Source organism: Berghia stephanieae, chromosome 2 (assembly GCF_034508935.2).
Source record: "Berghia stephanieae isolate SIO BIC M18660-M18661 chromosome 2, UCSD_Bste_1.3, whole genome shotgun sequence".
Taxonomy (NCBI): Eukaryota; Metazoa; Mollusca; class Gastropoda; order Nudibranchia; family Aeolidiidae; genus Berghia; species Berghia stephanieae.
The window spans coordinates 23,532,844-23,547,308 of NC_088361.1; the positions used below are offsets into that span (position 1 = coordinate 23,532,844).

The following is a 14,465-nucleotide window of genomic DNA, read 5'->3' on the forward strand; positions in this document are numbered from 1 at the left end:
AGGCCTTTGACACCAGGCCTGTGACACCAGGCCTGTGACACCAGGCCTTTGACACCAGGCCTGTGGGGCTGTGACACCAGGCCTTTGACACCAGGTCTTTGACACCAGGCCTTTGACACCAGGCCTGACACCAGGCCTTTGACACCAGGCCTTTGACACCAGGCCTTTGACACCAGGCCTGTGACACCAGGTCTTTGACACCAGGCCTTTGACACCAGGCCTTTGACACCAGGCCTTTGACACCAGGCCTGTGACAACAGGCCTGTGACACCAGGCTTTTGACACCAGGCCTTTGACACCAGGCCTGTGACACCAGGCCTTTGACACCAGGCCTGTGACACCAGGCCTGTGACACCAGGCCTTTGACACCAGGCCTTTGACACCAGGCCTGTGGGGCTGTGACACCAGGCCTTTGACACCATGCCTTTGACACCAGGCCTGTGACACCAGGCCTTTGACACCATGCCTTTGACACCAGGCCTGTGACACCAGGCCTTTGACACCAGGCCTTTGACACCAGGCCTGTGACTCCAGGCCTTTGACACCAGGCCTTTGACACCAGGCCTGTGGGGCTGTGACACCAGGCCTGTGACACCAGGTCTTTGACACCAGGCCTGTGACACCAGGCCTTTGACACCAGGCCTGTGACACCAGGCCTTTGACACTGATAATTGAAATCATGAATCGTCGATTCATTTTATTTAAAATTATCCATTTCTATCTAAATATATTACTGTAAAAGCAACCGCCATCATCATTTGTAATGAAGTTCAATAAAACGCTCACGAATTCTGCTTGCAAGTATAATTATAAATCATTAATCACAAACGCATAGATAAATCAATGCTGATGGTGACGAGGAGTGAAAAAGGAGGAAAATTTTTAACGATTGCCAGTTAGCCCCATTTTTACTGCTCTAACCCCCCACTTTTAGAGCAATTGAGATGATTAACTATCACTGATACTCTAACAAACTTCTTGGGCGTAGAAAACTGCAAATGTCTGTCTGTTCCACCACACACCTATTCGCTCAAAGTCAGTGAATTTGATTGGGGGAAATATTTTTTTTAAAGGCGGAAATGCCTCTTATGACTCAAAACATTGTGGATTTCTGCGGATCCGAGGAAAACCAACAGTACTGATATGTATGTGCAACACAAAAACTAAAAAGTCTGTTACGAGTAAATTTGGTGATAAATTATCACCTCTGTGGCTGTCCAAATATGACAACGGTGTCAACTGCATAACATGCAAAAATAGTCAATGCTACCTGAATAAGGAGTAAACAGTCGACAAAAGACATACCGTTCCCTTTTCCAAAGGTGTGCCAAAATGGAGGTGGTGAATGATGTGAGTCATATCCGGATCATCAGGTTGAATGCGAGATGAATGAGTGGACACGTGAAAATTTCCAGGAACCTGAAATCATATTTTTTTTAAATTACAAACTAGAAAACAGAGTTGAACTTTGCTAAAATAAAAAATCGCCAGACAATTTTTACTGTAAATAGCAAAAATGAAAATATTTTGTGCAAAGCTTTTCTTCACCAAATGGCATCACCATTTAACACCTTTTTACAATGTATACCGCTCCCCTTTCTCATATGTTATCCACTTTTCCCATTGATTTTCATTTTTATGCTGATGACACCCAGCTGTATACAAAACTCAATAATGATTCAGAGCTGTCATCAGTATCTGTTATGGAAGATTTCATTGCTAACATAAAGGATTGGATGACACTAAACAAACTTAAATTTAATGATGACAAGACGGAAATGATAATTTTTGGAAATAGGTATCAACTCTCAAAAATATCTACAAATGAGATACTAGTGGGTGAAAATGCTATTAAACCTAGTTCTTGTGTGAGAAATCTTGGGGTGTATTTAGATCAAGGGTTCTCCATGGAAGATCATGTTAAAAAAATATGCCAATGTTGTAACTATCACATTAGAAACATTGGAAGAATCAGACATTATATTGATGAAGATATTACAAAGATGCTTGTTAATTCGTTTATTACTAGCAGATTAGATTATTGCAATTCCCTTCTCAAAGTAGATTAATTCATCAACTACAAAAAATTCAAAATAAAGCGGCTAGACTTATAAAATAAAATTAACGAAAAAAAGAGATCATATAACACCAGTTCTCCAGGAATTGCACTGGCTTCCTGTGAAGTATAGGATAGAATTTAAAATAATGTGCTATGTTTTTAGATGTCTGGACGGATTGGCACCTGAATATTTGCAGGAACTGATTAAAAAATATGAACCCACTCGAAATTTAAGATCATCTCAGTCCCAACTTCTAAAAGTTACCACCTCAATATCCACTTTCAGTGAAAAAGCCTTTTCATTCATAGCTCCACCCTATGGAACGCACTTAGTCCTCGGACAAAGTCCTGTGAAAATTTATCATCTTTCAGGAAATGTCTGAAGACTGAGTTGTTCCGCGAGGCTTATTTTTCATAAAATAGATGTTGCTTTGATTCTGTTTTTTTTTGTTATGCATGCTTATTATGAATCATGTAGTGTCGTGATTTTTAATTTTGTTGTTTTTAAACATTTTTATTTTTATTTTTATTATGTAAAGCGCCGCAGAGCACGATTAATGTGGATGTTTAGGCGCTATATAAATTCATTATTTACTATTACTATTAACAGGCCTGTATAAGGCTGGTGAAAAAATTGTCAGAACCTTTTAAACATGTGAAAATAGACCAACTGGACAAAAATAGGGATTAACAAACACAACACAGATATATTTCACATCAAGTGATTAGTCAAATCATGTCATTTTTTTTAGCCCAACTCATTAAGAATTTTAAAAATAAATTGATTCTTTCGTTTATTTGGATTAATTAAGACGAAGACGAAGAAGAAGAAGAAGGAGAAGAAGAAGAAGAAGAAGAAGAAGAAGAAGAAGAAGAAGAAGAAGAAGAAGAAGAAGAAGAAGAAGAAGAAGAAGAAGAAGAAGAAGAAGAAGAGAAGAAGAAGAAGAAGAAGAAGAAGAAGAAGAAGAAGAAGAAGAAGAAGAAGAAGAAGAAGAAGAAGAAGAAGAAGAAGAAGAAGAAGAAGAAGAAGAAGAAGAAGAAGAAGAAGAAGAAGAAGAAGAAGGAGGAGAAGAAAAAGAAGAAGAAGCAACCACACTCGTAAATGAAAGAAAACTACCACTATGTGCATTCATTCACGTTTTCATTCAAAGAAAAATATTTATTTCGCATTCATTATTTCGGGGGAAGGGGGGGGGGGAGGGGAAGAGAGAGAGAGAGAGAGAGAGAGAGAGAGAGAGAGAGAGAGAGAGAGAGAGAGAGAGAGAGAGAGAGAGAGAGAGAGAGAGAGAGAGAGAGAGAAAGAAGAAAGGAGGAAAGAAAGAGAGAGTAGCCAGATTGAAGCTGGACCTAATTTAATTTCAACGTGTAAAAATTCCACTGAAGTATCAAGCTCATTCAATACTAACAGGTATGACATCAAATAAAGCATGTCAACTTGCATTTGTCAACATATAGGATTTAAGAGCTGCTTGTCAGTTTACATGGATGGGAGGGGTGGGGTGGGGTGGGGGGGATGTCTTCTTTAACCTACTTTGTTGATAAGAAAATGAGATTCAAATCGACATCCAGAACCTCCTCTGATTGGCTCTTTGTGAGTGTTGTCCTTAAAGCCTACTTCATGCCTGCCCATTTCATCTTGAATATCTAGACCTACAACTGGAGATGAGAGAAAAATAAGTAAGTTGGAAGTTAAAGCCGCTAAATCAGACCAGCACAAATTGACTGAAAATGTGTCTATTTAGATAATGAAGGGTACCTTCTTTATTTGAACAATAACCAAATGAAAAATTGCCTCTATGGACGATAAATAACAATAACGACAATGACGACGATGACAACAACAACAGCAACAACCACAACAACAACAACAACAATAATAATAAAAATAATAATGATAATAATAATAATAATAATAATAATAATAATATAATAATAATAATAATAATAATAATAATAATAAAAATAGAAGAAAGAAGAAGAATAATAAGAAGAAGAATAATAAGAAGAAGAATAAGAATAATAATAAAAATAATAATGATAATAATAATATAAAATAATAATATAATAATAATAATAATAATAATAATAATAATATAATAATAATAATAATAATAATAATAATAATAATAATAATAATAATAATAATAATAATAATAATAATAATAATAATAATAATAATAATAATAATAATAATAATAATAATAATAATAATAATAATAATAATAATAATAATAATAATAATAATAATAATAATAATAATAATAATAATAATAATAATAATAATAATAATAGTAATAATAATAATAATAATAATAATAATAATAATAATAATAATAATAATAATAATAATAATAATAATAATAATAATAATAATAATAATAATAATAAAAATAAGAATAGTATCATTGGACTTTACCCCGTCTAAACACGGACTAAGCAATTTACATTGACATGTTGGGATTAAATGAAATAAAGCAACAACAACAATTGAGCTTTTATATAGCGCAATATCCACTAAACGTGCTCAAAGGACTTTTACAAAGGGTCCTTGATCCTGACCAACAGCAACAGGTAACATGCAGAATGAGACATGACGCCTGTTAAGCGATATTACAATATCGGCCAGATACTCATTTTACACCTGAGTACAGTAAGAGAATGTGAGTAAATCGCCTTTTCCAGGGACTCAACTATGCGCTGAGCAAGGCTCGAACCCAGTACCCTCCGATCCAAAAGCGAGTATCATACCACAAGACCACACAAATCATACCTGTCTACTTGAACATTTCAAAATCAGTAGCCAACACAAAATTCATCAGTAGTAAATGGTACAAGTTTAGTAATACATAGCTGCCAACTTTTCAAACGTATTACTATACGCGGTGCGGCGCGGACGCCCAATTCATGTCTTAAAATGGCATATTTATTAATGTACTTAAGTACTAGAATGGTCAGAACTGTAATACTAAGAGAAGCTTACCTTTATCATCATATTGGGTAGGCATAAGTGATGGGGAGGTGGTGACAGAAGCAGATTACTGAGGCGGAAATTTTCTCCCAAGATAATTTTTATCAGATTTTCTTCTTTTTTTTTTCTGGATTTTTTTTCTTTTTCTGGATTGGCCAAATCGTACTAAGTACGATTTTATCGTCCTGGTTGGCAGCTATGATAATACTCCACCAATTAACAACAACAACAACAAACAAAAAAAGAAAAAAAAATATTGCGTATCTACAACCTCCTATATGTAAAATAAATGTTGTTGACCTCCACCATTACGAACTGGCAATCGACTAAGCTATCATGGGCGAGAACTGAGCAGTAGACTTTATAACTTTAAGGGAACATTTTTTTTTCTTTTGATAACTGCGGGAATTTAAAAGAAAAAAACTTTTTTTTTTTCTTTAACACTACGACCAAATTGCTGTGAAATCAAAATCTGTAATATTTCTTTCATTTCTGTATGTCCGAAATTGTTACCTAATTTCCGTAACAATTACGGACGATCCGTAAAAGTAGGCAGGTGTGACAAATAAATTTTTAAAATATTTTGTAACTTCAGCCGTAATTTTTTTAAAAACAACAAAAAACTTTATAAATACTTCCTAAAAACATAATTGAAGGCATTGAAATACATACCTAATCCTATGCTTTATAATTTATAGGCCAAGACCTTATTACAATGCTGTGCATGTGATCATGAACAAGAAATTTGTTTTAACTGGTATTAAAGTACAGAAATGTATGAAAATAAACCCCAAAAAGTATGATTCTTGTCTAAGAGTTCTTCCAAGTGTCACTGCAGGGCTGAGGTATGATCAAGGACTCACAACATGACAAAAATTAGGTCTGAGAGGTCAACCCAAACATAAAGACTCAGTACAGTATACCCTTAGAGAAGAAAAATTGCACACAATTTTCTCTTCCTTTCAGATACTGATATTATATTCAAACAACAGGTCCCCTTTTGTATAAAGCCGAGTTGTCTTTGGTCAACAATTCCAACAATTCCAAATTGGGTACATGTCTTCACCTATGTGATAAACACTCATTGCCATCAAAACATTTTTTTTTACTCGTAAAGCAATTAGACTTCCTGTAATGCTGTTGACCATGGAATAAAGGTTTTTAATAAATGTATTAAATCTTCTTTTAAGATGGTGTCAATAGACAAAAAATAAATAAGTCATGTTGTTGTTTTTGTTTTTAACTCTCTCGAGTTCATATGCATGGAAAATCGAACAAATTTGTTCGATTTTCAATGAGGGTGAACTTGAGAGAGTTAAGGGTTTTACGGCGCTTGCAACACATTAAGGTCATATCAGCGCCAGTAAAAAGGGTGAAAATGGGATAGTAAAGAGTTATAGACTTATAATTAAAGCACCCAAGAATATGGAAGACAAAAGCGGAATTGGTTCAAATAGGAAACAGATGTAGATTCCAAGAGCATACTATCAGTGTACTTAGTTTTCAAAGATTACCTAAAAGTCTCATCCAGACACATCTACAGGTCCCCAATAAGAGGAATACACTCAAATGTTTTACAAATCATATATAATATGTAAACAAAACATAATACAGTAAATAACAGAGAGATGATCTACAAGGAGAAAAATATCATCTCCCAAAACTAACTATACATTTGACTGTTTCCCTCTCAGCCAGGGTATCCGGCAAGGGCGAGGACAAAACCAAGAAATCTCATTCTAAGACAAAGACAGAAAGCATGTTGGAAAACAGATACAGGGGAATAGAAGACATAGTAAGTACCTCCCTGCCCACTATGGGAGGTCAGGAACCCCACCCAGAATAAATAAGTAAAATAAAATAAATAAATAATATTTCATTAAAAAAAGATACATCATGTTATAGCAAATTACCATGCACTTTCTAACAAAATTCATAAATCAAATTCAGTATTTGTTCCCCAATAAATTAAAACCAACGGATATTAACTTACATTCGCATTTCATATTCAGAAGACTAATATTGAGAAAAACAGGCAATTTTTCTGAATGTTGTATTGGGTCCTCCACAGCCAAAGTGCTTTCACTGAGGAAATAAGAAAATATAAGAGTTGCTTTTTACCAACTAGTTTCCATTTTAGAAAAAGACAAAATATAAAATAATAAGATAGGATATTATAATTTCTTTTTTCTTTTTTTAAATCCCTTTATTCCCCTCATAGGGGAAATTTGTCTCCAGGGTCTATTCCAAGGGAAGACTGGAACAACCCAGGCATCAGCCGCAGTGGGGCGCCACAAATTGAGCTAGGGCGAGGTGACTTGCACAGTGCAGAGGCGGGTGATCGAATTCGGTACCTTTCGTGTACGAAGCAATGACCGTACTGCTGAGCCACTCTGCCCCCATGTATTTTATTTTTGTTTTTAAGGATTTTACAAATAGAGGACGGCGATTGCAACACATTGAGGCCATATCAGCGCCAGTTAAAAGGAAGAAAATAGGATAGTAATAAAGTTCTAGAATTACAATTAAAGCACCCAAGAAAGAGTTTAAAAAAACGGGGAATTGGATCAAATAGAGAACAGATGTAGATTCCAAGAGCACACTATCAAAGTACTTAGTTTGAAATCACCTAAAAGTCTCACCCAGTCACAAGCGCAGGTCCCCACTAAGAGGAACACGCTCAATGTTTACAAATCATATATAATATATAAACAAAACATAATGCATTACATATCAGAGAGATGATTTACAGGGGAAAAAAATATCATCTCCCAAAACTAACTATACATTTGACTGTTTCCCTCTCAGCAAGGGTATCCGGTCAGGGCCAGGACAAAACCAAGTAATCTCATTCCAAGGCAAAGACAGAAAGCTAGTTGGAAAACCGATATAGGGGGATAGAAGACACAGTAAGTAACTCCCTGCCCGCTATGGGAGGTCAGGAACCCCACCCAAATGTATTTTAGGAATCCATTTAGGAAATTACATGTAATATGCATCATGGCCACTGCCCTGAAATAGAATTCAAGGAGCAAACAAAAGTAGTGCAAAACTGCAAACAAATAAATGTTCACACATCCATTGTTTTATCAATAGTAACTATTACATGTGCCCTTAGTAACAGGTCAGTCTCTATCATTATATTAAAGTGTTATTATAAAAGAGAAAAAAATTATAAATAAAACAAAGAGCATATCCCAATCACAAAGTAGAAGCCTACGGCTACATGTAAAATGCCTTTCAGTCGGATTATTGAATATCAAATTGATTATTTAACAAATATAATTAAAACCCACTTCTCTCAGCATTGCCCTTACAAGAACATGATTGGATTGAAATGTTTCTCTTGTGTTGGAAAGATTTTGTGTTGCTGCTAGTTGTCTTAGTATTGTTATTTTATGATTGTTGCTTTTCAATCAAGGCATTGTGAATAAGTTTTATGTTGAGTTTGTTCAGTGGCATGTCTTTCTCGCATAAACTGTAACTTCATCTCTGCTCTGGATATAAAAGCTTGCTATCATTATCACTCTCACTCGTCAACATTACCTTTATCAATTACAGTCTTGTTACTTTGTCGATTCTTTAGAATCCTGTAGTTGCCATTCTTTGGTATGTGCCATTCGTATGATTTGGTGTTTTATCATAAGGGTTATTCCTCCAAGATCCATTCATAGCACTTTTTAATGGCCCATATGCATACCCTATCCTATCCTATGTATATGGAGAATGCCCACTTTGGTGGCGAATTTTATTTATTGTTTCCTTATCGTGTAAAAACCTATTCACAACACTTGGAACGAAGGAGTTCCTCTATCTCTATTGACCTCTAGGACTAAAGAATGAATATATTGAAACTAAAATTCATTATTTTCCCACTTTGCCTTTGCAACATCTATCTCATTTACTCTATCATATTTTGTTTTAATAATCAAAAAGAATAAACTAAATTGATCACTCTGGCTCATTGTAATATATTATTATTATCTCTCTATAACAGATGACATCGCTAAAAATTACATGAAGAACGAAACATTAGCTAGCTTTTTTATTCATTCGACACCAGTCTTGGGATATCTAGATCATAACGTAAGATTCCATAAAAGGCCTCATTTTGGTGGGGCGTTTTTTAAGCACAGTTGTGAATATTGATCTTCACCTCAATTAAGAGAGAGGGAGAGAGAGAGAAAGAGAAAGAGAGGGAGGGAGAGAGAGAGAAAGAGAAGAGAAAGAGAGAGAGAGAGAGAGAGAGAGAGAGAGAGAGAGAGAGAGAGAGAGAAAGAAAGAGAGAGAGAGAGAGAGAGAGAGAGAGAGAGAGAGAGAGAGAGAGAGAGAGAGAGAGAGAATGCAAGAATAGTTTAAAATTTGACCCTTTTTTTTTTTAATTTGAAGGAAGTTTTATGATGGTTTTTTTAATGCACTAGAAAAGTTCACCAATTGTACTATTTTATCATGATACAGCACCAAAGAAGAAAAGAAAAAGAGCCATTTGCCCCCTTTTGACCATCAACTCATCAAAGACTAACACAGGTCTTGTGTGAGATTTGACAGTTGGCACCAGTCTGTCCAGGGTGACGTCATATGAAATGGAAGCATCACCAAAATTCAGGCAACTGAGCACAGGCATCAAATTATGACACAAGACGCGACGGTGATTTTTCAGCAGATCTATCACTTAGCGACCTGAGCATCTGAGGAAATAATTCGACATGGCAAATTCTCTGAAAATTTCATAGAAAATACAACCAAAGTCCCAGAATCCAGCGGATCCGAGGAAGATTATCATCCCTGAATGAATTCTGTGAAAAAGTTCCGCTTAATTGGTCAAACCGTAAATATATGTATATATAGTTTGTTTTTAAACAAACAAAAGAATAATAATGAAAAACTTACACGTTTACCGTCATAAATTCCATGAGCTCAGCAATAAAAAGGTATGTCATGAAGAGACAACTCCCTATTGAAATGACAGCCCCAGTCACAGTTGGCTGTGTCAGGTCTTTTGGCACCTTTCGGTATATATCAAATCTATGGATAAAATCAAGAATGGTTGGTCTCAGAAGTTATACAATACTTGCAATACTTTGAGGTCATATCAATAACAGGGAGGAGTTTGATAATGGTACACGGTTAAAAAACAAACAACAAACAAAAACCTATTTATCATAGATTCATATAAATTGGTTCCTTTCACGTTAGCAAAGTCTTTTCTAAAATACTTTTAAGATGAGTTTATACATGAGATGAGATGAATAATGGGAATTTTATTTCTTTGTTTATTTTTCAAATATATTATAATAAGAATAATATTCTGTATTAGCTTATTAGAGATATAAATATTATGATAAAAGACAAACTTTATACAATCCTAACAAACAAAACTGCAAAATAAAAAAGTTATGCACTATATTGTAATTATATAACTAAATTTTGGTGATTTTTAAAAAGACATGAAAAATGATTTATTGGATAGATTTGGTTCAATTTTTGCTTTTTCTGAGAAATTCAAACCCTTTCAGAAATGTTTTCATTCATATACATCCTAGTCATATCATAAGAATAGACACAACATGGAAGAAATTATACAAATCTATTTCATGAGATGAAATATTTTACTCAAACTCAACGAGTACAATAATACTCAAACTCAAAGAGTACAATAATACTCAAACTCAACGAGTACAATGATACTCAAACTCAACTAGTACAATAATACAATATTATAATGAATATGAAGTAAAGAGTATTTAATACATTTGCGCACATGGAAAAACAAAGACAAAAACCATTTAAAATAAAATATTGACACCACGAAAATAAATTAATCTGATGCAGTCATTTACAGGATGAGAAAATGTCTCTACAAATCGGGGAGGGGGTGTTGGGGAAGCTTACTGGTCATCAATGAAGCAATTTTTTGACTGATATAATCTATAATTCAGTAATCAATAATCACCTCAGATTTTCATAAGAATAAGAATCCCGCTAAATTAACCAAACATTTATTTTAAATTATCAGCTTTATTAAGCATTTGTGCGGCTACGTGGTCTTGTCGTATGACACTCGCATTCCGATCACAAGGTCCTGGGTTCAAGCCTCATACGGCGCAAAGTTGAGTCTTTGGAAAAGGCTCTTTACTCATATACTCTCATCGTACTCAGATGTAAAATGAGTACCTGGCCATGAACAGTGTTGTTTCTGTCGGAAAAAATTGTAATATCTAGGGTGAGAATGACTGGTCACAAAAAAGGAGGAAATTTTTCAGCATATAATCAAGAGCCATCCATGCAAAAATAACCTAAAAATTTGAATTACATTAAAATTTACTGAGATGCAATCCAAAATATGTCTCGCAGCAAATTCTAACACCTCTCTGAGGAATTTCAAAAATTAAAAGAGTAATTACAACATATGGTGGTTGTAGTAATGGTGGTCGTAGGGATGATGAAGTGGTGGGGATTGTAATGATAGTGGTGGTGGGGATGATGGTGCAGTGGTGGTTGTAGTAGTTGCGTAGAGATGATGATGTGGTGGTGGTTGTAGTAGTTGTGGTAGGGGTGAAGGTGTGATGGTGGTTGCAGTAGTAGTAGTAGTAGTAGTAGTAGTAGTAGTAGTAGTAGTAGTAGTAGTAGTAGTAGTAGTAGTAGTAGTAGTAGTAGTAGGGGTGGTTGATGATAATGTGGTGGTGGTTGAGGTAGTAATGGTGGTAGGGATGATGATGCGGTGGTAGTTGTAATAGTAGTGATGGTAGGGATGCTGATGTGGTGATGGTGTAGTAATAGTGGTGGTAGAGATGACGTGGAGGTGGTGGTGGGATGATGACGTGGTGGTGGTTGTTGTAGTAGTAGTGATGGTAGGAATGGAGATCTGATGATGGTGGTTGTAGTCGTAGTGGTGATAGGAATGGAGATCTGATGATGGTGGTTGTAGTAGTAGTGGTGGTAGGAATGGAGATCTGATGATGGTGGTTGTAGTGGTAGTGGTGGTAGGAATGGAGATCTGATGATGGTGGTTGTAGTAGTAGTGGTGGTAGGAATGGAGATCTGATGATGGTGGTTGTAGTAGTAGTGGTGGTAGGAATGGAGAGCTGATGATGGTGGTTGTAGTAGTAGTGGTGGTAGGAATGGAGATCTGATGATGGTGGTTGTAGTAGTAGTGGTGGTAGGAATGGAGATCTGATGATGGTGGTTGTAGTAGTAGTGGTGGTAGGAATGGAGATCTGATGATGGTGGTTGTAGTAGTAGTGGTGGTAGGAATGGAGATCTGATGATGGTGGTTGTAGTAGTAGTGGTGGTAGGAATGGAGATCTGATGATGGTGGTTGTAGTAGTAGTGGTAGTAGGAATGGAGATCTGATGATGGTGGTTGTAGTAGTAGTGGTGGTAGGAATGGAGATCTGATGATGGTGGTTTTGTGTTTTTAAGGGTTTTACTGCGCTTGCAACACATTTTGATAATATCAGCACCAGTAAAAAGGAAGAAAACGGGATGATAAAAAGTTATAGAATTACAATTAAAACACCCATGAAAAAGTAAGACACAGGGGGATTAGTTTAAATAGGAAACAGATGTAGATTCCAAGAGCACACTATCAGTGAACTTAGTTTGAGATCACCTAAATGTCTCATCCAGACACAAGCACAGGTCCCCAATTGTGCGGCTGTGTGGTCTTGTGGTATGACACTCACTTTTGGATCGGAAGGTCCTAGGTTCGAGCCTCACACTCGGCGCATAGTTGAGTCCTTGGAAAAGATTCTTTACTCACATTCTCTCACTGTTCTCAGGTGTAAAATGAGTACCTGGCCGTTAACAGCGTTGTCTTTGTCCAAAAAATTGTAATATCACCTAACAGGCGTCATGTCCCGTCCTACATAAATGTTGCTGTTGACCAGGGACCCCTTGTAAAGCGCTTTGAGCACATTTAGTGGATATTGCACTATATAAAGCTCTTTTTTTTTTAAATAAGAGGAAGACACTTAAATGTTTATAAATCACATATATGTAAAAGAATAAATTATACAAGACATAACTGAGAGATGATTTACAAGGACAAAAATATCATTTGACTGCTTCCCTCCCAGTCAGGGTATCAGGCCAGGACAAAACCAAGTAAAATCATTCCAAGATAAAGACAGAAAGCAATTTGGAAAACAGCTATAGGGGGATAGAGGATGCAGTAAGTACCTCTCTGCCCACTATGGGAGGTCAGGAACCCAACCCAGATGATGGTGGTTGTTGTAGTAGTGGTGGTAAAGATAATGATGTGGTGGTTGTAGTAGTAGTGGTGATAGGAATGAAGATGTGATGGTTGTTATAGTGGTGGTGGTTGTGAGGATGATGATGTGGTGATGGAGTAGAAATGATGATGTGGTGGTGGTTGTGTAATAGTAGTGGCAGTAATGGAGTTTCAAAAAAGTGTCTGTGTATAGAATCGTCCATCATTATTGCCAGACAGGTTTCTGCCAAAATCCGTTCATCGTTATTGCCAGACATGTGTCTGTCAATAATCTTTTCTCTTTATTGGCAGACATGTCTGGTAATAATCACAGTGGACAGTGACTTGATGAGTGGAACTGTCCTTCTGATGGGTTTAGTTTACGTTAAGAATGAACAATGAAGCAGATGGTTGATTGATCCTCGATCACCTCAAACTTTCGTCAGTATGCCAAGGAATTAACCAAATTAATGTGTCACTCGTCACTTAATCACTGTGTTGGTGATGGTGGTGACAGCTGGATGTGACCGGCACCGGTACGACTATACTATAAGCAAGCAGCTGGTCCAGGCTGGTTGAATTTCACACTTAATAAAATCAACCTGACTCTGCGTTCTCTTCTTTACAAAGAAGTTAAGTGTCAAAACACTGCATGGCTTAAGTAACGGCCACATGTGGGTGAGTGACGACGGACGAGGGTGACAAAAAATGAATGAAGAAAAATAATTGTACATTTCATTCTCATCACCATAATCTCTCGCCAGTTAAATGAAATTTTCATAATTAAGTTTAATAAACGTAGGACTAGACGGTGAAATTTCATACCGTCTGATATCAAATTGCATTTTGAATGATATTCTCCGATTGAAGCGTCTTGCTAAGTTGAACGAATCCCTGCACTTGTTCAACAAATAAATTATTTTAAAAGTTTGATGTCGTGGCGAAAACTTAGGGACTCCAATATTTCGACTGCTGGCGGAGAGCTTTTATTGCCAGATAGGTTTGCAAAGGATGCTAAAAACCTAAGTCACAGAAAAGGGTAGAAACTGAGAGGGGTAAATAATTCCAAGGTTACTAGTACCTATCTTCTTTTTCTTCCAATAAACCGACAGACTCCGACAGTATTACTGACGGTATGCTTATCCAAGTGAAAAGTTATAGAAATTATGGGTCCTCATAGTCATTATGGGCTCGTTGTTGTAATGGAAATCTCAACAACCCCCCCCC

General features: G+C 36.1%; 1 protein-coding gene across 2 annotated transcripts in view; it reads right to left on the reverse strand.

Moving 5' to 3' along the window:
- The window catches only part of LOC144964518 (endoplasmic reticulum-Golgi intermediate compartment protein 1-like), a 28,475-nt gene extending 14,248 nt beyond the window's left edge, over positions 1-14,227 (reverse strand). Inside the window, exons 1-5 of one of the 2 annotated variants that reach the window (XM_078898902.1) lie at positions 14,064-14,227; positions 9,918-10,052; positions 7,021-7,112; positions 3,591-3,715; positions 1,306-1,419 (exon numbers count right to left, since the gene is read on the reverse strand). In XM_078898902.1, the coding sequence (XP_078755028.1) occupies positions 1,306-1,419; positions 3,591-3,715; positions 7,021-7,112; positions 9,918-10,052; positions 14,064-14,083 (486 nt within the window). In that variant the 5' untranslated portion in view covers positions 14,084-14,227. Of the gene's footprint in view, positions 1-1,305; positions 1,420-3,590; positions 3,716-7,020; positions 7,113-9,917; positions 10,053-11,340; positions 11,359-14,063 lie in introns of those variants that run through there. The other variant, XM_078898903.1, reaches the window with a different exon arrangement.
- Positions 14,228-14,465: the final 238 nt, after the last annotated feature.